General features: G+C 34.4%; 1 protein-coding gene and 2 pseudogenes across 1 annotated transcript; 1 reads left to right on the top strand and 2 right to left on the bottom strand.

Moving 5' to 3' along the window:
- Positions 1–56: 56 nt before the first annotated feature.
- Positions 57–2,604, bottom strand: LOC125200214 (annotated as a pseudogene).
- Positions 2,605–4,500: 1,896 nt separating this feature from the next.
- LOC125200216 (chlorophyll a-b binding protein 13, chloroplastic-like) lies at positions 4,501–5,709 on the top strand. Its single transcript, XM_048097930.1, has 3 exons — positions 4,501–4,655; positions 4,735–4,896; positions 5,128–5,709. Exons 1-3 carry the CDS (start codon positions 4,539–4,541, stop codon positions 5,635–5,637), a joined length of 789 nt encoding a protein of 262 aa, XP_047953887.1. The 5' UTR covers positions 4,501–4,538; the 3' UTR covers positions 5,638–5,709.
- Positions 5,654–13,326, bottom strand: LOC125200213 (annotated as a pseudogene).
- Between the last annotated feature and the right edge of the window lie 12,877 nt (positions 13,327–26,203).

The raw sequence follows: 26,203 nt of genomic DNA, 5'->3' as shown, positions 1-26,203 counted from the left end.
ATAGAGTTAGAAACTAATAGTATGAAAGCAATCTAACCACCATCCATGCAAAACCCTAGACAAACAGCACCCCACAAAGCTTGGCATAGATAGATATTGTCTTTGCAAAATACAATACCAACTCTCAATCCAAGAACATACATTACACATATCTGTGCGTGCATTTCATTTCATCATTTAGAATCGACAATCTCGCAATAATCCAAAAAAAAAAGGTAAATCTCAAAGCTTCTCCGGCAACTTAAATCTCTGCGAGCCAAGAATGCGATGAGACGGGGCTTCGACGAATAGGGCAAGCCCACATTTGGCAGCATTGAAGCCTTCCCAAAGAGAAAAATTGAGGGTCCCCGCGAGAGTTTTCCTGGCGGATATGTCTTTGACGGAGCAGAGCTTGTCGAGGCGTCGGACGATGTAGTCGTTGGCGAGGACGCGGCCCTTGTTGACGCCTCGTAGCAGTCGGTGACCATGCCGGACTCGTAGAGAGCAACCATGACATTCACACCTTCATGATCCACCTTTGATCGCAGAGCCCCTGTTAGTGTCACTTGCAATGTCTCCAGTGTTGGCTTCTCGAAACTCGCCTGAAGTTGTTAATTCATTGCATCATCACCATGACTTAACACTAAACCATATTCAAATACATAAACCCTCCGTCCTCCATTAATTGACACCAATTTACTTTTTCATCTATCCCCGATTAATTGACACCTTATTTTTTAAGTACCGTACTACTTTTGGTAAGAACCCTACATTCCATGACTAATTCAATTCACTCACATTTTTATAAATGTACTACTTTCGTCCCATAATAAGATTCACATTTTACTATTTCATCTGTCCCACAATAAGAGTCACATTTCAATTTTAACAAAAATGGTAAGTAGGTTTCACACTCTACCAACTTATTTCACTCACATTTTATTATACAACTAATATAAATAAGTGGGACTCATAGGCCACTAACTTATATTCAACTCTATTTTATTTACATTTCTTAAAATATATGCCCACACCATGTCACTCATATTAACTTCAACTCAATTTATTTACATTTCTTAAAATATGTGCCCACACCATGTCACTCATATTTTGGGACTAAGTAGCAATATAAGTAAGATTCACATCTCACTAACTTTTTCCACTCGCTTTCCAATATATTTCTTAAAATATGTGCCAAATTAAACGTGTCAATTAGTGAGAGACGAGGGAATATTAAAATGACAAATTTCTAGATTTAGGCACAATTAATATCCTCTAATATACAATTAATGAAACACCTTCTGATAATGAAGATTAGTGATCAAATGTCAATCCAAAATTAGTGAAATGGACGGAATACCTAAATTGAAGTGGAAGAGTGTAGTTTGATGCTTGATACTATTTGATCTTAATCATAATTAATAGAGTAATTCATATCAATAGAGCAAGGTTGACAATAACAATGGGATTCTTGAGAGGTAGAATTGACTGCGATTGAATTGAATTTCAAACCTGGAAGGTTGGAGCAGGGAATCTTGGGGCAGAGGCGATGCAGGAGAGCATAGCCTCCTCATCATTGGCGATACACTGCGCGTGACCCTGAACAACGATTTGGGGGTGAACATCGTGTCGAGGTGAAGGGACTCCACGTAGGCCTTTTGGCGCACGGTCCATTGGCTCGATCCGAAGGGATCCTTCCACCCCATATAATCCCAAATGTCGACGTGATACGCCAGCAGAATCAGCGGCGCCTCCACCGCGAAGTCGCCCCGCCCCAGCCGCGAGAACAGCAGCTCCGCCTCCGGCGAGCTCGCGCACCCCTGCGACGAGAAAAGCTCCACCAGCACCGCACCGCCTCTGCGCTGCTCCTCCGCCGCCACGTCCACCGTCGCCGCCTTCTCGCTGTCGCGATCGTGATCGGATCGGCGCCGGAAACAGCTCAGAGACGGGGCGCCATTGTGTATAATGTCGTCCCCGATCGAAACCAATTTTTTTTTTTTTTTTTTAGGGATTGGTGTTTTGGGTTTTGGGGGAAACTGAAGGGAAGGGAAAGAGTCGTAGGAATATGGAGGTGGAGATGAACGAGAAATAGAGAGGTGGCGAGACAAATGTGGGGATTACGCTAGCCGTATTTAAATTTAATTACTTTTGTTAGCTATAAACATTGCTATAATTTCAAATGTCGTTAAATTTTGATAATATTTTTATTTTTATTAATGCATATTGTATTAATTTAGTGAGGGTGATAGTAATTATTGAAAAAATATGTTACGAATGAAATATTTGCATTTAATATGGATTGTGGAAATATTCGATTCTTAGGTGAAATTTATTCGGATTGATCATCAAAGTAATTATGGATAAATTCTGTTGATGTGCTGGACCTGGTATGGTCGATTGTGATCAATTTTGTTTTAATTTATTTAGAAAAATTAGTGTATCACGATTAGTTGATGGTGGAAGTGGGTGACACGTTAATAGTTTGAAAAGGGAAGGTGGGTGGTGTGACAGTGGAATCTTAACCATATGCTATTAATCATATAAATCTCACCACCTTCACCATACTACCCAGAACTTTTATACTTTTATTTAAAACATCTGTTCGTTTACCAGTACACCTTTCATCCATCATTTATAATATCATTCTCACTCAACACGAGTTTTAAAAAATTATTTAACTTTATAAAAAAAATAATAATAAGTTAATTAAATATAAATTCTATTTTTATATATTAATTTTATAATAAAATATAAATGTAATAAGTTAATGGAATGACGGTATCCATTTACCTAAAATAAAAATTAAAAAAAATGAGACTTTAAATCGAGAGCATCCAAAAATAGCAAATGAGATATTTTTTCATGAACGAAGAAGTATTTATTTTATCAATAGATGCTATTTTTGAACAAAATTCCTAACATTAAAGCAGTTGGTCTCAGAATTTAGCTACAAACTCATTTTTCAACTGTCATGTTAGTTTTTTTAGATTCTAACCCCAAAAGTTACAATGCGCTTTTACTCAAATTCAGCCTCATCTTTTAACATACTCCATTCGTCCCCATAATAAGGGTCACATTTAATCATTTCGATATGTCCATAATAAGAGTCACATAAAATCATTCGTGAAAGCAATTGCAATATGAATTAATTTTTTTTTTAAAGATAATAGACTCATTTTGCAGGTGTTTTGGTTGCTCAAGGAAAAAGAAAAAAAAGGACAAAGATTAAAGTTTAAAAAAAGCGACTAAAATAGCATTGAACGAAGCAAGCGGACCACTGGGTTCATCACACGAACTTATTGAACCACTCAAAGTCTCAAATGGCACCGAATCACCGATCGACCAGAACTGAACTAGTGGATCATTGGATTTGGCTCTGCCAACTCAGCAAACTATGAGAAATCAAGAATATGTCCAAAACCAAGTAAGCGATTCGCTAGGCATGTCGTATCCTACAGAGCAAAGCCAAAGGACCAATGGGTTTGACACTGCAAACTCAATTGACCACTAAATGGGTGAGATTTTATGCCCAAAAAAAAAAATGCAAATTCAAGCTAAAATTCACTCAATCTCTCAATTATAAAAAGACTCCCAAGATCATTATTAGAGATTTAGAGACACTAAACTTTAGAGAGAAAACTAAAGAAAATCAAGGATTCCACGACAAGAGCACGAGCAACCAAGGTTGACCATTTTCAATCTTCCACCGAGAAATTCGTCCACTCTATGGTATCTTAATATATTAAATTCTCGTTACTGGCCGCCAACGTATTTACGATGAGCAAAAATCATTCTCGGCACATGCTGAAATATACTGAAAGTATTCATCTCCCCATTGTGGTTGCTCGAAAAAATAATCTCGAATGAGCCTAATTTGGGCGGCTTCTTTCTCGTCCACGATGGATGTAGCGGCGACTTCTTTATGCAAGAGGAGGAGCAGTAAGGTTCTCAACTTCTCGTAATACCCTTTACTATGTTGCTCCGCTAAAACAATCAACCGAGCTATTTACTCAGCGTCAATCACACTTGAATTGAGAATGGAAATTAAAGAGAAAATTGAGTGTGAGAATTTTTTTGATGTAAAAAATTATGTGATGAATAAGGTATATATGAATGATTTTGGAATAAATTAGACGATAAAATAAATGAAACATACAAAAAGAAAAATCGGTAATCATATTTGAGTGAAGACACTTGAAACGCGTCTGCCGTCTTTCCCCGCATCCTGTCTCGGCGGGACAAGACATGTATTTTTTCTCCTCGACCGTTGCAGATGCTCAAAAGTTTGCCACATTTATGAATTAGGAATTATTATGCGAGATGGCAATGAATAAACAAACTCCTATTTCAATAAATAAATTTCGGATAGAGAGGATATGATGCCAAGATACATGAAATCCTTAATGGGCATGCGATTGGCTGGGTTTTCCACTTGAACTCCCACCAGCCACATTTTTTCACATACAATCTTCACCACTCATCTCTCCACACACTCTCTCTTTACATAAAAGCAACCTCCAACTTCAGCTCCAAGCACAGACAAAAATAATCTCAAATAAATGGCATCAATGGCTAGCTCCACTACCCTTGTGAAAGCAACCCCATTCTTGGGCCAAACCAAAAATGCCAATCCTCTTAGAGATGCTGTCTCAATGGGCAATGCCAAATACACCATGGTAATAATCACAACAATGTTATTATAATAAACTTATGCATTTGCTTTGTTGCTAATGATGATATGATTGTGTCCAACAGGGTAATGACTTGTGGTACGGACCGGACCGTGTCAAGTACTTGGGACCCTTCTCAGCTCAGACTCCTTCCTACCTCAACGGAGAATTCCCCGGTGACTACGGATGGGACACTGCCGGTTTGTCTGCCGATCCCGAGGCCTTCGTCAAGAACAGGGCGCTTGAGGTAGTCTTTACCCATCACACTATCTTTACTTACTTCTTTGTTTCCTAAAAACAGAAATTCTTCCTTTTTTGGTCCATTTTCTAAAAATAGTAACTTTCCATTTTAGAAAATGGGCTCCTCAATGCAGTAACACTAATTCCACTACTTTTTCTATTCTTCTCTTTACTTTACTAATTTAGAATTAAAACCTGTATCGTTTCCAAAGTTAATCTTGAGAAACCCATGCTATAGGTTATTCATGGAAGATGGGCCATGCTTGGAGCTCTAGGATGCATCACACCGGAGGTTCTTCAAAGATGGGTGAGTGTGAAGTTCAAGGAGCCAGTGTGGTTCAAGGCCGGTGCACAAATCTTCTCCGAGGGCGGGCTAGACTATTTAGGCAACCCGAATCTGGTCCATGCTCAGAGCATTCTGGCAATTCTTGGGTTCCAGGTTGTACTCATGGGACTCGTGGAGGGATTCAGAATCAACGGCCTTGACGGGGTTGGAGAGGGCAACGACCTCTACCCCGGTGGCCAGTACTTCGACCCGCTCGGCCTGGCCGACGACCCAGTCACCTTTGCCGAGCTGAAGGTCAAGGAGATCAAGAACGGAAGGCTAGCCATGTTCTCCATGTTCGGATTCTTCGTGCAAGCTATCGTCACAGGAAAAGGACCTCTCGAGAACCTTCTGGATCATCTCGACAACCCTGTTGCTAACAATGCTTGGGTCTACGCCACCAAATTTGTCCCAGGATCATAATCAAGCATATAATGTATAGATATAATGTGTTGTACATTAATATGTATTTGAGTGCATTAATGTTTAGTTCTATTCCATTATTTCAACATAAGGAGAAAGTAAACATTAATTAAATTGCTAATACTATACAAGAATAGAAGAGAGAGAGATTTAGACTTACAATGCATCAACAAAATTGGATATATACAGATGCATGGGTGCTTCATCTCTTACTTTTCCTCCCCACCATTTCATTCTGTGTTTCTCTGCTTCGATTCTCCCCAGCTTGTACACTTTCGCCTTTGCTTCCTTCAACCTCGCCTTGTAGTCCTTCTTCCACGCTTCGAACCTGTCTCTCAGCCTCCGGAATTCCTCTATCGCGTGTATAGGCGACTGGTCTGACTTGACCTCCACAACTGCATCATTGAATGCACGGCTTCTCTCCTCGAACTCTTGGGTGAGATGGCTCACAGGGTTCAGGCTTGCGTTCGTGTCTCGAGAAGGCAACTCATCGACGCCATTGTTGGCGCGTCTGACTGGGGAGCTACCACCCGGCGTGTGAGTTCTAGATGTGTCCTCGGATTCATAAAATTGAGGCGACTTGCGCTTCATCGAGCCTTCTTGCTGGCTTTGTAGCATTTTCAGCAATAAGACTCTTCTTGGCTGCAGCCAAGCTCATCTGCCAAGAAATAGTGCAGGCTTATCAATTTCTATTGATTGATATAAAAGGGGAATCATTCAAAAACTCATTTATATACTTAATATGGCCCCAAAATAAACAGGCCCTGAATACTAAATTCAACCTTCATTTCCCGTTGCTTCATTGGACTAATAGTTTTTCCGTTTGAACGAAACGAATATTATGTCAACCAATCTACGTGTAAATAACTTGCTAAACAAACTCACTTGTAGAGATGTTATTTGCTTTTGCCACATCTCCTCCATGGATTTCATCTTGGATTCATATTCGACCATCGGCTTCATATTGCACCACCTGCTCTCTTAAAGCCATATTTTCTGTTTCCTTCTGTCCAACTGTCGCTTCTGACACACCTTATTCAACACAACGCTTTCTGTCGACCGTACTCTTCAACATATGACTGTTTAGAGTTCCTGGAGGTGATTAAATTGTTTAGCGGGCTCAACCATCCTCGAATTCTACTTCACTGAAGCCAATTAACTGTATTAGGAGGAGTCACCAGATTGTAACGCATCAGCTATTCCTAAAACAGAAGTTTACCAGACTGTATTGCACGATTGCCATAAACTGCTTTCTGATCCCCACGGATAACCTGCTTTTGGGACCCAGTAAGCACCATACTCCTTTCTAGCAATTTCACCCGAATATCTGTATTTTTGATCATCACCAAGGGTACAAGTGAGATGATGATTCAATAAATGGAACTAGAACGTAGGTGCTGGCCTTACATGATTGCAATGTCATACTTCTTCCTTGAGTTTACGGAAGTCTTGGCAGCATGGTGCCCATTGAAACACTTCTGCACCTCAAGAGTACCTTGGATAACTTGTTTTCTAACATCTTCCAAGACATCAATCTGTTGTTCCACCACCACAGCAGAATATCAGGAAATTTAGACTACAAAATGATGATCAGGTTCCAGAAGCAAGACAGAAATGCTGACTTGTCGATGTAATACTGAAGACAAACAGCCAATGAAGTGCAACAGATACTAAAAGCACAGACAAAATCACCTGACTTTTCGAAAGTATAACTTTGTATAACCAACTTGGTACATCTCTGGCACGATCCCAAACTTCTGCAGAATGGCAATTGACAACTCTAACGGATCTTGACAATCCTTATTCCCCGATAGGGACACATACCTGAAATTCACACCAGCATGTTTCAAAACACTAACAGTAATCATCAGAGTGAATGGAAATTAAGATTCGATGCTTCACCTTTTGTATAAACTCTTGATGACTAATCGCATCGGATATCCAGACTTTGAAATCCTGACAACTTGCGAATCCCACAGCTACGAAGCTGCTCCAGGGCAATGTCTTTTTCAAATGCACCAGGAATCTGCTTGTTATTTGGTCTTATGCACAAATGAAATGTTGTTTTGTGCTTTCCAGATGTTGTATCAATTTGAACAGCTGCCCCTGCAATAGTGGCAGAAGTAACAACAAATTAGATAAAGATATATGTGAGAAGTTCTTATTCTAACAAAGATAGTTATAAGAAAACATATTAATTAAAACTCATTACTTTAACAAAGGGAAAACATCAAGCTTGATAGAATCAGATCATTTTATCCAGCTTTGTTCTTTTGTTTTCATAGTGTATCCAAACAAGATGAGATTGCTAGAAGAGTGGAAGAACAAGATTTATCACCTGGAATGTTGTGGCAACACTTTGTTTCTTACAAACTGACATCCCTGACTGCACCGATGCACTATCTAGATTCTGGGATTGCTTAAGTAGAAGGGCAAAAATTGAGGAAGTCTACTAGTGCAGGATGAGAGTAGCTCAATAATTTCAGAATGTTTTGGATCCCGATTCTTTTCCAAGAATTTTCTTCAAAGCTCTCTTATAAAGAAAAACTTTATTAACAAAGTTAAAAATTTCTATTTTAAATCAATTTTTAAAATCAGCGAGTTTTCATACTTAAAATTTTTATCCTAAAAACATAACACAAAAAACTTTATATAACAGAAATAATGTGGAAAATATGTGGATCAACAGCATAAAATTATTGCAATTAAATAACACTATTTAGGTTCCAAATCTACTAGTAAATCTCAATAAGACGAGGGCAACTAGAAATTAAAATCAAGCAATCTACTTGAGGTTCACTTGCTCTGCTAAATTTTAAGCTGTGTACAGATATTCCTCAAAATTACAATGACAAGTAAACTAACCTCCCCAGCATGATGCCGAATGCTGAATGTTCCACCTCTTTCTCCTTAAACCAACGGTTAGTACTGAAGTGATGCTTAAGTTTAGCGAAAATGTTAAATCTGTAGCTTTGGGAAGATTTGATAATTCATCCAATATAGATATGACCAATAGGTTTCTGTTCAAGTAACCATAAAAAAGAATACGCAATAAATTTGTTAAATTGAAAGGAAAAGTCAATATAATACTAACATTCTCAAAAAGATACAAAAAAGCTGGGTCTTTTTTAGGTTCAATTCATTCTTACCCCTTAAAGTGAAATATGTTTGAAGGGCCCTTCACTCTCACATGTTAATCCTCAGATAATGAACAGAAAAAATTTATTTCCAAAGTAATCTACCCTATTTGTTAAAACAAAAAAAATAAATGCTATGAAGACTTTTGTATATGATTACTTCTCAAAAAGATCTATACATTCTTGGTTGTCTTCAAAATCCACTTTTTTCCAGTCAATTCCATCTAACTCATACTCCTGTAATGAAGAGTATTCCACCAGCACCAAGAATAAAATATCAATATCAGAAGCGTTATGCTAAAATATTTAATGCACAGTTTTCAAACAAAACAGTCTGCATTAAGTTAATTGCTCATTCAGATACTTTATGCAGAAGTGTTTACTTATGATGCACAATACATATAATCGTTAGAGGCTATATCTTGTGAAGTAATGACAAAAAACAAAACAAATGTGTGAAGTATGTATCCCCAGTAATGCCTTCTTTAAAACCTAAAGATTGGAAGACATGTTAGATGCTTACTTCTTGCTATGTTTGAAGAGATGTTGATTGAATGGTTTCTGGAGCCGCCATTAGCATAATTGATGCAAAACTGTTCAAGCTATTCTTCTGGTGCAAAAAGCATCAAAGACTCCAAGTAAGATTATTTAAAGTGGGGACACAATTTTAATTTAAAATTTCTAAGAGGACAATATCAACCATTGCATACCTTAAGTGATTCAAATCCACACATATCAAGAATGCTTATTGAACACCCCATATTATCTTTCCCCGTGGAAAATGACAAGTTTATCTCTCCACAAGCCAGTCGAACAAGCTCACATAAATAAAATTGCTAATGCATCCTTGTGGAAATTGCCTAAAATGAGGAAAATCAACATATCATAAGAGTGATGGTTTTGCAAACAAATCCCTCATAGTAAATTAAAAAGCAAGTTAACTATTGATCTTCGAAACTATGAACCTGTTCAAATGTCAAAGATTTGGTGACCTCATCCTTTTCCAGCTCGTACCTCCGGGTTGACAGTAAGTATCAGTCTTGCTCAACAGCCCATCAAGCAGCAGCATTTGTAACAGCTGTAGATAAAGGGAAATTAATTCAGATTTTAAGTCAGAAGATAACATAAACCTTAAAACTGATGTTGTAGTAATGTCCTTATTGCCTAGGAGCCAACCACTAGCTTTTTACTCCCCATAGTAAAATTGAGAAAATTAATATTTTTTAAAATAAAACCGAAGTTTTAAAAAAGATGAATTTACTAGTGAAAGAGGATTGGGAAAATGAATCAGAACATGCAGATACCTTCATCAGAAACAACCTCAATATGCTTTTGATTGTCAGTTACAAGAAACGATATGTTCCCAAGCCACAAAACTGCAGCAAGCATCTCGAAGCGTGCTCTTGATCTTCTTTACAGATTCTGATAGAATCTAGGGCTCCCTATGAGTAGAACATGTTCCGGGAATTAATAACTTTTGCGTAGATAAGGAATATGCTGAAAACACTCAAGTTCTATAGAAACTATGGTTTTTTATTTTCCACCGTGGTGCAGCAGTTTCCTCACTAAGTTTCAAACCTTCCAGATACAAAACAGGTTGGGTGTTAAGAAGTACCAAGGCAAAACAAATGGGAGTAACTGACCAATATAAAGAAATGAGCAAGACATGTCATTTACCATAAGATCATGAAACTTCTGAGCATCATCAATGTTGGGGATCTCCAAACATTCACTCTGATTGAGATATTTGTATTCAGAAGCACCTCTTAACCTTAGCCTACCTGAAAAATAAAAAATATTATGTGCCACGCTTCCGGTCATAATACTTTCAGAAAAGTTTATAAACGTGTTATAGGCAATAGATGATTTAAAAAGAGTTTAAAGAATTGTGCATCATCAACAGTATATCTTATAAGCTAAATTCATGCATTTGTATGTCAAGGTAAATTGTTCTCACTTCAACCACGAAACTCCAACTAGCATGTAACACTGACACCAGCTGATAACAAAGTTTTTTCTTTTCCATACCAAGTCAGAAATATTTGAACTATCTCATAATTTTCATTTGCATACAAGGAAAGAACAAGATACGTGAGGAAAACTGAAGATTTGGGCAAATCTGCGAACAAACCTCGGAGACCAGAAGGAGCACCAGAGCAGAGCTGATAGAAAATGTGATATGACCGCTCTCCTTGGAGCTAACTGAACAACTCTTGACTGATAAAACATTGAATTATATCAATTCCAGTCCAATATCAATATGCAGACTGGGAGAACAAACTCACTGATGTTGATACACATACTGACCTTTTCAAGGAGGACTGTTCATGATTGAGGAATTTGACATTGGACATGAACAAAATAGAAAAGCCATGTCACCAAAAAATATGACTAAGAATGGACAAAAATGAAAAGCTTTTCATAATTCAACTTGACCATTAGAAGCATGCTTACAGGTTTGTATTTTAGCACCAAAATTTTTCCCAGCAGCATCGAAGTAGATTTCAATTAATTTTCCCTGCACAGATCCTGAGTGTTACCAAACAAGGCTTCCTATGTTGATTGCAAAACAACATAGGCTACCTCTTGAAGTAGTAGGAAAGAATTTAATTCAGAGTGAACTCACAAATCGGCTGGAGTTGTTGTTCATGGCTGTTTTGGCATTTCCAAAGCCTCCAGTATGCAGCTTGTTTTCATGACTACGATTCTATTACACGCCACCTCCACCACGAGCTGCCAAATATTGCATTGCAATCTTAGCTGTCTCAGTCTTTGCCAGCGCCACTTTCTCCACTAAAGATCACACAACAAGAAATTATTTCTTCCAATAACAACTACAGCATGGAACAAGAACAGCAGAAGGAAATCTTTATCAAAACTGCAGCTAACCTGATAACGATAGACTGATTTGCTTCATCTGCAAATTTAAAAAAGTAGCAAAATGATAGGAAATAAGAATCTCAGCCAAAGCAATAAGTCAACAAGGCAAGCATTTTCTGAGTATTTAAGGTGTCATATAGCACCTGCTATCATTGCTTGTATGCTGCATCAGCAGTAGCATAAACATGAGGACTGTCCAAAAGGTTCTTTGTGTAAGCAGTAACTATATCATCCCCATATATTGGGACACTTTTAAAAGGATTGATCGCTAGTAATACAGGCCCTGCCTTACTCTATAGAGAACACACAACAAATTGTTTAGGTTAGAGACAATTGCTAACTTATAAATAAGAAAAAAAAAAATTTAATAGAGGATTACATATATATTATCTTTTGTATATCTATACTGGAGATTGTGAAGAACTGAAGGCTCATTCAAATAACTCAGTTGTGCAAGATCATCAACTTCATCGAGTATATGCGGATTAGCTGGTAGGAGGTCTTGTGTCGGAACTGTCACAATCTACAGTAATACAATCTTGTAGTGATACACAATTCTTGTAAAATGCATGAAAACAGTGAACAGATGACAAATGAAATGAACTAACAGTTCCCTCCGATAGCAGAACCGAAGCTTTCTCCCCTGAGTTTGATCTTATTTGCCCAGATTCCCATAGGTCATCATGTCGCGACACCAAACCGAAGTTTCTAAAATTACATCAACACTTACAATGAGTAACCGAGATTATAAAATCCTAAATGGAAACAGAAAAAGCCCCAACATCTGGGCAAGATAAAAAATACATATTCTCGACATTGTTACAAAGAATCATGAGCCCAACTCTTTTTCATGTTCCACACTATTCTACTTGATAAACTATCCCCGAGCTTCAACTTCCCAGCCTAATGATTTAGTGTCCAGCACAACAAAATGCAAGTAAACTCTAGACAATATGAGACAGGATAAGTTTGCATTTCAGCTTAATCTAGGTAAACTCGCAAGCAATAGAATAGAATTTAAAGCTCGGACTTATCTTAGAGAAGAACCATCTAATCTCAGCAATGCAACCAGCGCCATAAGACATTCAAACTTTGTCATTGAAGTTATAAAAATAGTATCCATGAAGCATCTACTAGAACTCAATAAAATTAACAAATAAGTCTAATTGTACAAGAAAAGAAACAAAATCACCATAACTTGATTCACAAAAACAATAATACTCCCATAAACCCTTTTGTTTTCTTTTTCTACTTTTATGCAAATATTCTCAAGTAGAGATCATAGAATATTAGCAAAACAGAAAAAAAAAATCGTCTACCTTCCGATTGCCCTCATCCCCATCCCCATCCCCATCTTCCAATTCCTCAACTTTTTCGGCCCCAAAACAATTTTCTCTCCTACGCTTCCTTCCTTATTCACAGCACAACTCGACCCGCCCACAGGCAAAGACGGCCTCCTCTTTGGGGGAAGGAAGGCGAGCACGAGATGTGGCCTTAGGCCTGGAGGCAGCGCCGGCGGCAAGTCCCCGGCGACTGGGTCTCTTCCCTCCGCCGCAGAGACTCCAGCATTTCCTCCAAAGAGCTCCGAGCTGTCGATAAAGACAGCATTTTTATCTTTCCTCGTCCCAAAAACCCACAAATCTCGACTCAATCCGCCACTCAAGACAGTCATCCCCGGGATTGCAGTGCTCTATCCGATCCCATCTTCAGGGGAAAACGAAATTAACTGATAGTAATGATTAAATCCGCCACCAAAAAAGAAACACCAAAGCAAAAGCAAAGCCACAAGCTTGTTTCCGTGAAAGCCAAGTGTAATGACGATGCCGGCCTTCGACTAATCTCAGAGATCTAATGACGAAACTGCAAATTACTATCTGGAAATTAGCAGTTAGGAGTTGTAATGAATTTGGGTAGAGTCGGAGATTAGATTTAATAAATTTAGGATTTCTGAGTAAATATTTTCCGTTTACCAAAAAAAGTTAAATTACGACAGGTATTTGGTGTTTTAAATATTTGAATTCGGAAATAATTAGTTAGAAAATAAAAATAATTTGGGAGTTATGAAGTGTTAGTGGGTGGGGCCCGCACAGGGATAGGATTCAGGAATGTTTTTTGACGATTTTAGACATCTTGGGGTTTAGTTTCTATCCATTTGTTGGGGGTCTATCTAAATAATTTTATGCAATAGGCCAACAGAAAGTCTATCATAAATTTTTCAGTAAGTTCCAAAATATAATTCAATAATGGACTTTTTTTTTTCACATTTTATTTTTGGAGGGATTTCAAAATTTTTTCAAAATTTAAAATATTTGGGATGGGCCAAAAAAAAGTCTATTATACAGAGTATTCTCACTATTTTCCCAAAAAATAATTTGATAGTAATTGACTTTTTTTGTATTTTCTGTTTTGGAGGGGTTTTATATTTTTTAAAAATTTTAAAATAGTACTAGATGTACCAAAATTATTAAAATACTACTCTTTCCCTCTGAAAAAATAAAAAAATTTGGGAAAAATGTTTTTTTTAAAAGATATAATAAAAAAAAAGAAAATTTAAAAAAAAATATTTAAAAAATTTTTATGGATTATAAGTTATATTTAAGATTTTAAAAAATTTTTTTTAAAATTTTCCTTTAACTTTAATTTTTTGGAACCCAAATTTTTAAAAATTATCTACTTTCGACGGAGAAAGTATTATTTGGGTAAAAAAACACACTGATGTCGTTTTTAATAGTTGCTCAATGTTGAGCTTTTGTGGGGGTTAAAAAGTTGAAGACAAGCTTGAGTTGTTTTTTAATTGAACAGACCCATTGAAATGATTTTTTGGGAAAAAAAATGGAAGAAAAATGAGAATGTGGTGAATTCTTAAAGAGGTTGGGTATATTTATAGGAAAAAAATTTTTTTTAAAGAGACCGTGAATTTTATGCATTTGATTTCCTGGATAATGACTTTCGCAATCATGTGGGTTGTAGTTAATTTCACGTGATTGGTACCGAAAATTTGTGGACTTCATCATGAATTTGACAATTAATATTCATTAATTTTTTATAATAATGGGATTAAATTATGAAACTTTATTGGGTTTTTATGTATATAAATTTTCAGAAGGAAAGTGTTAAGGGTCCACCCAAACCAATGCATTTTCGGGAAATATTATTCCTACAAACCTTATTTATATCATAGATATTAATAATTTGGAATAGTTTTTTAATTACAGTGGAGAATGAGAAAATAGTGTGAAATGGCTCGAAGCCACAACCTTTTTTGATCGAGATATTAGAGCAGGGGCAGAGCCAAGAATTTAATTAAGGACAAAAATATTTATGTAGAGAAATATGTTAGACTAATGTTGATACATATCGATCTTTCAATTTTGAAGAGACATAATCTGGAAGATATGATGTAGTACTAAATTAAGAGTGTTAGTTTTAATCGTTATCTTTTACTATTAAATATTAATTAGTAATTTTACATATCTTTTAGTTATTTAATACTAGGATTTTTTTAAGGAGAGAGGGAATCGTTTTGGTAGATCAGTTTTGGGATGGCGTAGCTTGTAGGTGTTTGCGGAGGATTTATATATTTGTTCTTGTTCATTCAATTTATCAATAAAGTCTGAGAGTTTAATTTCCAAATTCTATATCAGTTTTGTGTGACAATTTCGCTAAGCACCTCTAATTATTTAAATAACTAAAAGATATGAAAAATAACTAATTAATAAAGATAAGGGTGACTGCTTTTAAAGTCACCAATCATGAATTCGGTTTTTCCCGAACTTTAAAAAGTTAGTAATTGTCAGAACTTTATTGTCGATTGCCATTTTCCCATGTCAGGTTTCGAGTCTGATTCAAACTGTTCGTTTCCTATTAAGACAATGTCCAAATTCTTTTATCTTACTATCGTTATCTTCGTCTTTGAAATACTCGCGTGAGTACTTTGCGCCTCAATCGGAACTCGATGAAGAAGTTATGGTCATTTGATGAAGGTTGCGACTTTGTGCGACCTTGTACCATCATAATGGTCATAACTCTTCATCCGAGTTCCGATTGAAGGCATAGAAAATAGTCAAGCCATTCAAAGCGAGTTAAGATAGTAAGATAAAAGAATTTGGACATTGTCTCAATAGGAAACGATGACATAGGAAAATGGCTAAAATAAAAGTCATGACATTAAAAACTTTTTAAATCTTTAAGGGAAAACTTAATTTATAACTTAAACTTTAAACACTACCCGTAACATTAAAACTAACACTAACATCATCTTCCAGATTATATCTCTTCCAAACTGAAAAGATCAATCTGTATCAAATGTATTGTACTAATTTTAAAATTAGTAGTACTAATATATTAATAGTGATTTTTGTATCATTTGTTATTCTCTATATACACCTATTCGACTATAAAAAAATAGATTTAATAAAGCTTCTATCACTATATTTTTCTGGATCCACTACTGTTTACGGATATACTTATATGATTTTGAGCATGTTCCTCTCAAGATTACAGATATATGATTTTGAGCATTTTCCTAAAACGAAACTTTGTCGACAACTTTCCGATCCATTGCTTTTGAGCATTTTCCTCTCAAGATTACATATATGATTTTGAGCATTTTCCTGAAATAAAACTTTGTCGACAACTTTCCGATACATTACTATCGCTTTTAGTTTACTCCTCTTTTATTGACAATCATTCTTATGTTCATAGAAAGACGGAGATAATATATGCTATTTCTAATATGGATAAAGTTATACTTTACCTTTGAGATTTATTTTCCTGCAATAAACATGAAAATTACTCAACTTAATCTTGAAATTAGTATATTCCTTCCGTTCCACTCAAAATAACATTCTTGGTGACACGAGATATTGAAAGATTGTTAGTGGAATAAAGTGAGATAAAACAAAAAAATAATTGAATATTTTAATAAAGAGAGATAAGACATAGATTTATTACTAAATATAGAAAATATATATTTTAAGTGGGACAACCTAAAAAGTAAAGATAGACATCTTAAACTAGACATATGGAGTATTATTTTGATCTTAAATTGAGTCATGCTGATTAGTTTTAATGTGATAAAGTAATTCGGTTAAGTTACTGCTTTTTAGTGATGAGTGAAATACAGACTATGTGGCACCATCGATATAACATTAAATATATATAATTCCGTGAATTGAGCAAAATTAGAATTTGATTGGGGCCACATGCTCTTCCTCTTTCATAATCCTATATCTTAATCAATTTATTTATATTCATTTTCTTTGCTCTTCCATTTGGTGTTTGTATGCTTGCCACTTCTACCCAATTGACAAGTATCAATTAATTATTAATTCAACTTTTCTTCTTTATACTTGTCTTTTCCTCTTGACTTCGATCATGTTCCATTCTCGTCCCTCACCTAATCTAATTAAAGTTCTAGCTTTTTTTCTATAATATAAAACATTTTCATTCTCTATATAACATTACATAGTCACATTTGGTAGTTTTGATATCAAACTAAATATTCTGCATAATATTGTGCATTTTACTATAAACAAAACTGAAAATCATTTTTCTCCTGGTGAGAGACAAGGTCCAAAAAATGTGAGCCACGTTGAGACAATGAGGCTCAACAATATTAAATAAAGAAAAGGTAAACCATGCAGATAAATAATTTTAAAAATTATACCCTTAAGAATATAGTTGTATATGGACCCAAATTATGGATCAACATTAATTATTTGATTCGAAGGTTCCAAGTTGCAAACATGCACTACCTAGAAACATGTGAAGCACGTCTACCAAGTGACGTCGATGTGTATTAATAAAGTTAGAGATTTATACTTCCTCCTTCATAACAGCCGTAGTTGGTGTTTTAGTTTGGAAAGCTTCCTCATATGAGTCATTTCAGTATATAGTAACTTTTTCCTCTCCCTTACTTTACTCTCTCTTACTTTATTCTCTCTACTTTATTCACTTTTACTTTATTATCTCTATCATTTTCTCTTTCTTACTTTTTAATCTATTTATTTAACACACCCAACATTCATTTCTTAAACTCCGTCAGAAAAGTTCCTACTAACTATGAGGAACGGAGGAGTATTATTTTATTTTGTGAATTGACATGAAATCTATACATCTATATAATATATAAATAAAATATATAAAAAGAGGAGAGTTTTAGGAGATTTTAAATAATTATTTTATACTAAGGGAGGAGGAGAGTTTTAGGAGATATTAAATAATTATTTTATACTAAGAGATGTAAATACAATTAATATAAAATTTAGAAATTAATTCTAATAAATATATAATCCTAATATACACATATCCCACGTTTCTTCTTATTAGTGGAGTGAGTGGGAGGTTAGCTACAAATGAATATACTTTAAAATGCATTTGTATAATTTGAGCGTGTGAAGAATCTGCAGATGATGAATTGACTATTGAGAATATACATTCAGTTGAAGTTGATAGATCAGGCTCTCGAGTCCCTGCTATGATTAAGATTTTGACCGAGTTCTTTGGAATGGAGCCCAGGCGTACAATGAATGCAAGTGAATGTGTTCCCAAAAGGGCTGTGCTTTACAATGTCCTATCCTTAGTCCTACATTCAAACTTCGGGAATTCTATGTGCATTTTCATTCCTATCTTAGTTTGATCTTCTAAGGTTTTCACAGTTATATCTTATTGTTTTTATAATATTTAGAACCGTAATGCGCTGATTTTTTTCTTCTTCTTTCGTATTCATGGACTATGGTCCATTCACTCCCTATTCACACTCTTCTTCACTAATTCATGGAATTGACGACCGTTGCTTCTCGCCATACAATTACGTGCTTCTTTTTAGTTGATTTTCAGTGTTAGTTGATTATTTAGATGTTGTCATGGAAGCCTCCGTCCTCTTCATATTTATAAGAATACCATTTCAAATATAATTCAATTTAAGATTTCAAGCAATATAATCATCAAATCAAACCTTCATATGATACAGCTAAACAGACCTTTCTCTTCTTTTATTTTTATTTTTTTTCATTTGTTGGGATTTTGATTAGTAAAAGTTTTTTTGTGCATTGTTATTTATAGAGATTTGATTTTTGCCAAAGAGACTCTTCGATTGAATTGACTCTTCCTATTTTTTATGTTAATTAGCATTTGTTGCAGGAAGAAGAAGACTAATCTTTGAGAAGGCTAACCGATTTCTTATTATTATCATGAAATTGCCGATTGAAAATTGAATGCACAATAATGGTGAATTTTTTCATCAAATGTATTTTAATGTTAGTTGAATTAAAAGTGAAAACTGACGGCATCTACAAATTCATTATTAAAATTATGATTAAGTGGAGCCTCTAAATTTGTCAAGAATTGAATGTTTTAGTTTATAATGATAAGGTTAATTTTAATTTTATAGTTAAAAGTTTTAAAAATAATGAATAATTATTTATTATGTTTATAATTCATTCGATATACTTTTATCTTCCTACTCCATAATTTAATGTTTAAACATTATATTATGTTATTTGTTTCAAATTTATTATACTTCAATATTGATTTGTATAGATTTTTTATTCTTATATAACTGAAATTGTTACTTATATTGTTCATTATTAATATCGATTCTAATTTTGTTTAATTAATTTAAAATTAAAAATTAATATTTTAAAAATATATAAATATGTGCATAGTGATACTAGTATTACTAATGGAGTACTATTTATTTCTAATTAGATCAGTTAATGCATATTACGGAGTAATATTTTTTCTTCCGTGTTTAATTCGAGAGCTATCTTAATCGAAATGGATGGGATATTTAGAAAATGTTTATCAACCAGTGAAATTCAAATTTAATTTATTAAAAATGTTCAATTTAATTAGTAACTTATAAATAGAGGGGCATTATGCATATTAATATTTATTTATTACGTGTTTAATTTGAGAGCAATCGAATGGAGCATTTACAAAATGTATATATTTCACTTATCTATCAACCAATCAAATTCAAACTTAATCTATTAAATATGTTCAATTTAATTAGTGGTGAATCTAGAACTCATAAGCCATAAATAGAGGGACGAAATTTTAAGATCGGAGAATGTTTTTTCTTCATATACGTATATTCAACATATTGCCAAATTATAAAATTTAGTCAATTGACTCAAATCAGATTGTTTGGTTAAGAATTGAAAACGTGGCATGAAATTTGAAAATAACTCTGAATGTTACACTATGATGTAACTCTGCTGCATAACTAACTAGTACTAACTAGTATCTTAAAATCTAAGTACTGAAATGTTTATCACCTTTAAAAAAATTGATCTTCGTGGTCCAAAAGTAGGTTAAACATTTTTAATAGTGGTATTGGGCTATATTTGTGTAATTGGCTAGTTGCAGAGGCTACAAATGCAACACGTATATATGCCCTCGACAACCTTTGCGTCTAAACTTTAGGACAAGTCTAATGTAGAGAAACCCCCTACTTAATTTTTGGAATTGAAGATTTTGCATAATGTGAAAGATGTCGTCTTTCTCGTAAATAGAAAACCAAACAAAGTAGTAGAAATAAGCACCAAAAAGTTATAAAGAAAAAGAAGATCAAATTGGATGTGTGTTAGTTGGGATTGGATCCCTGCTGTGGGGCAATCCACAGCACCCTATGCGGTGCATGAAACCGCACACAATTACTCATTAAACGATAGCCAATCTGTTGGCAAAACTGCTTTTATTTCATTTACTGCACTTTTAATTATTACTAGTCTTAACCCACGTCGATGCGACTAGAATATTTTTTTGTCATACAATTTTAAATTGTTAATCGATTAATTAAAATAGGAAACAATATAATTATATACGATTTAAAATAGAAAAATATACTACTATGTAATAAAAATTCAATAAATATATACTCCTCAATTCATTTTACACCTAAAGACATTAACTTAAACATATTTAAAATTGAATTGAGACAAACACAATTATTTGGACAATGATAAAGAGACTACATTAAGTGTTGACATTTTTGAAAAATATGTTTAAAACAATCTTTCATATTTCTCTACTAAAAATAATAAAGCGTGTAAAGATGAAGATAAATACTATGTATGTTTGAGTTAAGGATGCTACAATTCTTCTCTCTAAGAACGGTAAAAAATATTGGGGTAAAATTGAAACCATATACACGCGGTACTCTAACTTTTGTAATCAAAGGAAAAAAACAACAATAAATGAAATGGAAATTACAATGAAAATTAGTCAAGAAAAACCATCTTTCCGCAAGACAAATTACATCAAGGTTAGTGCTCTCGATTGACATATTTTCCCGAAATGAAAACGACTTCCTCCTAACGTATATAACATCTCAAACCGCTAGGCACTATAAACTTGATGGGGCTCCAAAATCAAGCAAAACAATGTTCCTAAAATGTGCATAAAATGTTGAGAGTCGAGAGAATGAAGAATGTTTTGTTAGTGTGTATAGTGTAATTCATCCACAATTCTATGCCTTTTATAGGTACAAAATTAGTACATGAGAGATCATGGAATTAAAACATCATAAATTTTAAAATCAAGACAATATAGGTTACAAAATTTGTTAAATGCTCATTATTCTATTTAAATATTTGTAACCACCAATGAGTCATTGTAGTGATTTAAGAATTAGTCAAATGCTCATTAAAATATCTAAATAAATATTCATGAGTTACTTAAAATATTCAAATTGGTCCATAACTTATAAATATTTCGAATAAGGACAAAACATATAAATATTTCAAGAAAGACTAAAACTCGCTTTTATATATGTATAGATATTAATAACAAGTATATGTTCAATTTTTAAATGACTTCAAAGTAAGATGATACTAAAAATTAAATACGATTACTTAATACTACTAATCATTAAAAAATAAGCCTACAGAAATGTTAATTAACAAACTAAAATCAAATAGTTTGAAATATAACTAAAATAATGATAAAAAAGCATATACTTAACATTGATTTCTTTATATACCGGTATCTATTTTATCAATCATATCTACAGAAATGTGAGTAGTACTATTATTAATACTATAATAATTAAAAGTGTAGTAAATGAATTAAAAGCAATTTTGCCAACAAATTGGCTGTCGTTTAACGAGTAATTGTGTGTGTTTCATGCACGGCATGGGATGCTGTGGATTGTCCCACTCCAGGATCCAATCCCGTGTTAATTAGCATGGTGATATAATGATAATATATGAGACTAAAGATCTGGGGTTCAAATTCACGAGTGATCAATCGTAACTAAATCATTTAATTCTACCTACACTAATTTGAGACCATAGGATTTTAGAAAAATTATGGTCTACAATTTGTACACGTGTAATTTTTGTTTTTAATAATTAAATCGAAAAAGAAAAAAAAACTACAAAATTAGGGTTTTTGGATGGAAATGTCAATATAATGTTTCAAAAATATCAACACAATGCTTTGAGAATGTCAACATAATGCTTTGAGAATGTTAACACGTTGCTTATATTGACATTCTACATGTATTATATTGACATATTTTATATACTATGTTCACAATTGTGACATACGAAAAATTTAAATTTTTTTATTTTTTTCAAATTTTGGACGTGAACATATGCAAGTGAAATCTCATTATAATCTTATGAAACTATCTTTAATTTGATATATGTTGTGCGGAAAAATAATTTAAATCGAAAAAGTTATATGCTTAAAGTTATGGGATATTTTTCAAAAGTTTGTTACACGATTTTCGTAAATTGACCTTAAGAGCATCCGTGTGGTCCTCTGTCCGTCCTGCAGCGGCCGGGACACCGCTCGTCGCCGATGCATGACGTCGTTCGTGCGCGGCACGCAGCTGCTTCTTAAATAAGAGACCTCCGTGCCGAGCGAGCCTATATGTAAGCTCTCGATTGCAACTAGCTATCGTTGGCAAATTTGATTTTTATTTTTTTTAAAAAATTTGAAATTAATTTAAAAAATGTTTTTAAATAAAAAAAAATATTTTCCACTTTCCAATAAATTATAACCGTTTTATACACATTTTTTATTTTTTTCAATTTTTTTTTTTCAAAATTCACATTTTCATCTATAAATACCCCCACTTTAAAACAAAAAATTCTCATAACACTACACAATTCTCATCTTCTATCATCTAAATTCTCTAATCTATTTTCTCATCAATTCTCATCTATTATCTCATCTTTTTTCTCATATTCTCTCATCTAAATTCGCACCACACTATACAATGTCAGTGTAATACCCCACCGATCAGCCTTCGACAGGTAGGCGATGTCACAATTCGGTACCATAAAAGTATTGGCAATTTAAAATTTTCATTTTCTAAACCATTCAAAACCAAATATTTAAATTATTATCTAATATTTACAATTGCAGTGGAAATAACTTGCATAAACTTTAGTGCTAACATGCCACAACTAACAATTCGAAAGATCTATCTCTAATAGAGCTCGATGACCCACCAAAGATCAGGTGATCAGACAAACATGAATAAATATCGTGATACTCTCCAATGCCAACTAACCGTAGCACTCATAGACAACTCGTTTTAATCATATGCATTTTCATGTCATCATTCATAATAAATATTCACTATCTATCATTTTCATGTTCTTAAACTTTTAAAAAATTAAATCATCAATTTTCTGTTACTAATCACATGCTAATATTCATGAGTTATTTCATAAATTCCTTAACAATTTTCATAATTATCCATACTTATCCCAGATCATATTTTCATGATTACGCCTTAAGGAAAATTAATTTATTAACCACATTTGATTATATTCTCCCTCAAGATAAAATTTTCATTATGAACATATATATAATTTTTTTCTACAGTTGTTTTACCCATCTAAACATGTTTAGCTATTCTTACTCACCCTAGTTGTAGTTATATACAAAATGTGGTGAGCTTTGACTTAGGCATTTATAGAAAATTTTACTAAAAAAATATGAAAACCAACTAAACAATGTCTAAAAATTCCAATAAACTCATTCCACACGTTATCGACGGTCCAGAACCCAAATCCAATATCTGAATTATCAAAATAGAATAACTATTCATTGAAACATACTGATCAGTTCGACCCCCTTTATCCTAATTTCCACCTAAACTTCTTTTAGCTTTGATTTCGATTCCTAACCACATTTCTATGCATTATATAACGTATATCTCTATCCAATATAATCTAGTTAAAACCCTACCAAAATCAACATTAAAACAGCCCCCACATTCGGTCATTTCAAGATAATCAAGCCAAGGTTTCTAAACTTCTAAACATAACAATCAAAACATGTTTACCGATGTCTAAACGTAACTTATCCGACAAATTATCAAGCACAAATTCACATGCTAAATCCATCCCATGTTTAGTTAACGATTTCAAATTTTATAACTTCATAAATACTAAACTTCAACATGTAAAATAGTATAGATAGATAGAGCTTACTCAATTTATTAGGTTTTACGCGATCAGATTGACATTTCAACAGAGAAATTGAAGAAACTATAGTTTGGAGACTCATCAATGGCTACGGCCGCCCCTTCTTCTCCAAAAAGCAAAGCTCTCCCCTACTATATTTCTTTTCCTTATATATATATAAACTAGCTTCCAAAAGATATTTTAATTTGTGGTACTTAATTAAACACTTGGCAAATTTTTTATTAATACAATTCATGAGCTAGTTCTTCTAGAATTTCTTTAGTTTTCTAGACTAAAATATTGCAGCCAATACATATGCCTAATTGATAGAAGGTTACGGTACTTTTAGCTTAGGTAACTAGGATTCGTTTAATTTAAATTAATTACTAGCTTAATTTTTATATTTAATTCTCTAATTAAATATCATTTCAATTCTAATTTCTCATCATTCAATACACACCCCAACTTAAATTCCTCATACATATTATATTTTAGATTTGCAGAAATTATTTCAAATATATTTTTCAACTATTATTATTTTTAATATCGATTTTATTCCCCAAAAGCCCTGTTCAGTCAATTCTTACCTAAAACAGTTGAATTCCGTCTAGGGTCATTTTGGGATGTTACGATCCGCTCCGCGATCACCCCTCCGGCTCCCGCAGTTGGAACCACGAATGGTTCGGCTCAAGCCATTTCTCTAGTCCGGAAATGCAATTTTCGCCCCTCCTCAAACCCAAGGTTCTCAAGTTCCGGGTGGCTACCGGCCTTACCCGGTGGACGACCAAGATGCCCCGGCTCGGGTGGGCACCGAACCCGGATCGGGAGGAAGCGCCTCCGCTCGTACTCCTACTTCTACTCCTACTCTACTCCTTCTACTCGTGGTACCCGCACCCGTACACCCGGATGAGATGATGCGGATGTTCAAAGCCTACTGGCGTCTCCGAAGACCCGGATGTTGGCACGAACCAAATCGGAAAAACGTATTGGTGGCGCATCACTTGTCTTTACAATGAAACCAGTGTGGGGGAACCATCTATCGAAATGATAGTATGGTGCGTGTCACGATCGCACTTTCTAAGGATAGAAAGCCGGTTGATCGCGACTAGGGATGATGGAAACGGGGAAGAAAGGGGAAAATGTTATACAACTGAACTTGAACTGAAATAACTTGGAATATATAAAAATCGAGCGCATGGTACAAGAGAATGAAATCTCGACTTTTACATTGCAATGGAGTCAAGAGTGATGACATCGTGCATGGAGACACGACGCATCCAAGTACTATTCTATCGAAGGATCTTCATCGTCTATGCTCAACACCGCCGCCGTCATCACCGCTTCAACCCGCACATTTTTAAAACATATCGAGTCGAGTACTTGGTGTATCCAAGTGGACACGTGCCAAAATATATTTTACTAAAAACTCGGTTTTGTCAAGCCACTCTTGAGTGAACTCGGGTTTTAGAAATATTCCGAGAGCACTAAAACATTTGCCCTTTTCCTTTTTCAAAAGCAACGCCAATCTATTTTCCTAGAACTTTTGCCATATCCGAACTAACTCCCGGTGAAACGAAGTCACAACTCCTCGGTGAAATAAATTCACAAACTCCGGTGAAACCAATTCACAACTCCTGGTGAAACTAATTCACAAACTCCTGGACTAATTCACAACTCCGGTGAAATGAATTCACAAACTCCTCGGTGAAACAAATTCACAACTCCTGGTAAAACTAATTCACAAACTTCGGTCTAGTAGGTGACATCGCCCTTGCTAGTCAATCGATAGGCAAAGTTCAAAACAAAACATGGCTTGACATAACTTTCAAAACTTCCTTTCCTCATAAACATCTTTGACAAAAACTCATTTCTATCGGTCAAAGCCGAACAAAATATCAATCAGGCACAATTCACAAGCACCCGTAAAGCAACACATAATGTCACATAACTAAATAACATCACTTTCACTTGATGTAAATAGCACTCATCATAAAATATTGTTCATGAAACCGTAAACGTAAACTGTTTCTTTTCATATCACCTTGGCACTCTTCATAGAAACCATACTTTAAACATAAAGGCAACAATCGTATCTTAAATAGAAAGCCCACGTAAAAT

The sequence above is a fragment of the Salvia hispanica genome, unplaced genomic scaffold, assembly GCF_023119035.1.
Source record: "Salvia hispanica cultivar TCC Black 2014 unplaced genomic scaffold, UniMelb_Shisp_WGS_1.0 HiC_scaffold_845, whole genome shotgun sequence".
NCBI classification, from domain to species: Eukaryota; Viridiplantae; Streptophyta; class Magnoliopsida; order Lamiales; family Lamiaceae; genus Salvia; species Salvia hispanica.
Note: the sequence above shows the minus strand (reverse complement) of the source record. Positions and strands in the feature narration are given on the sequence as shown.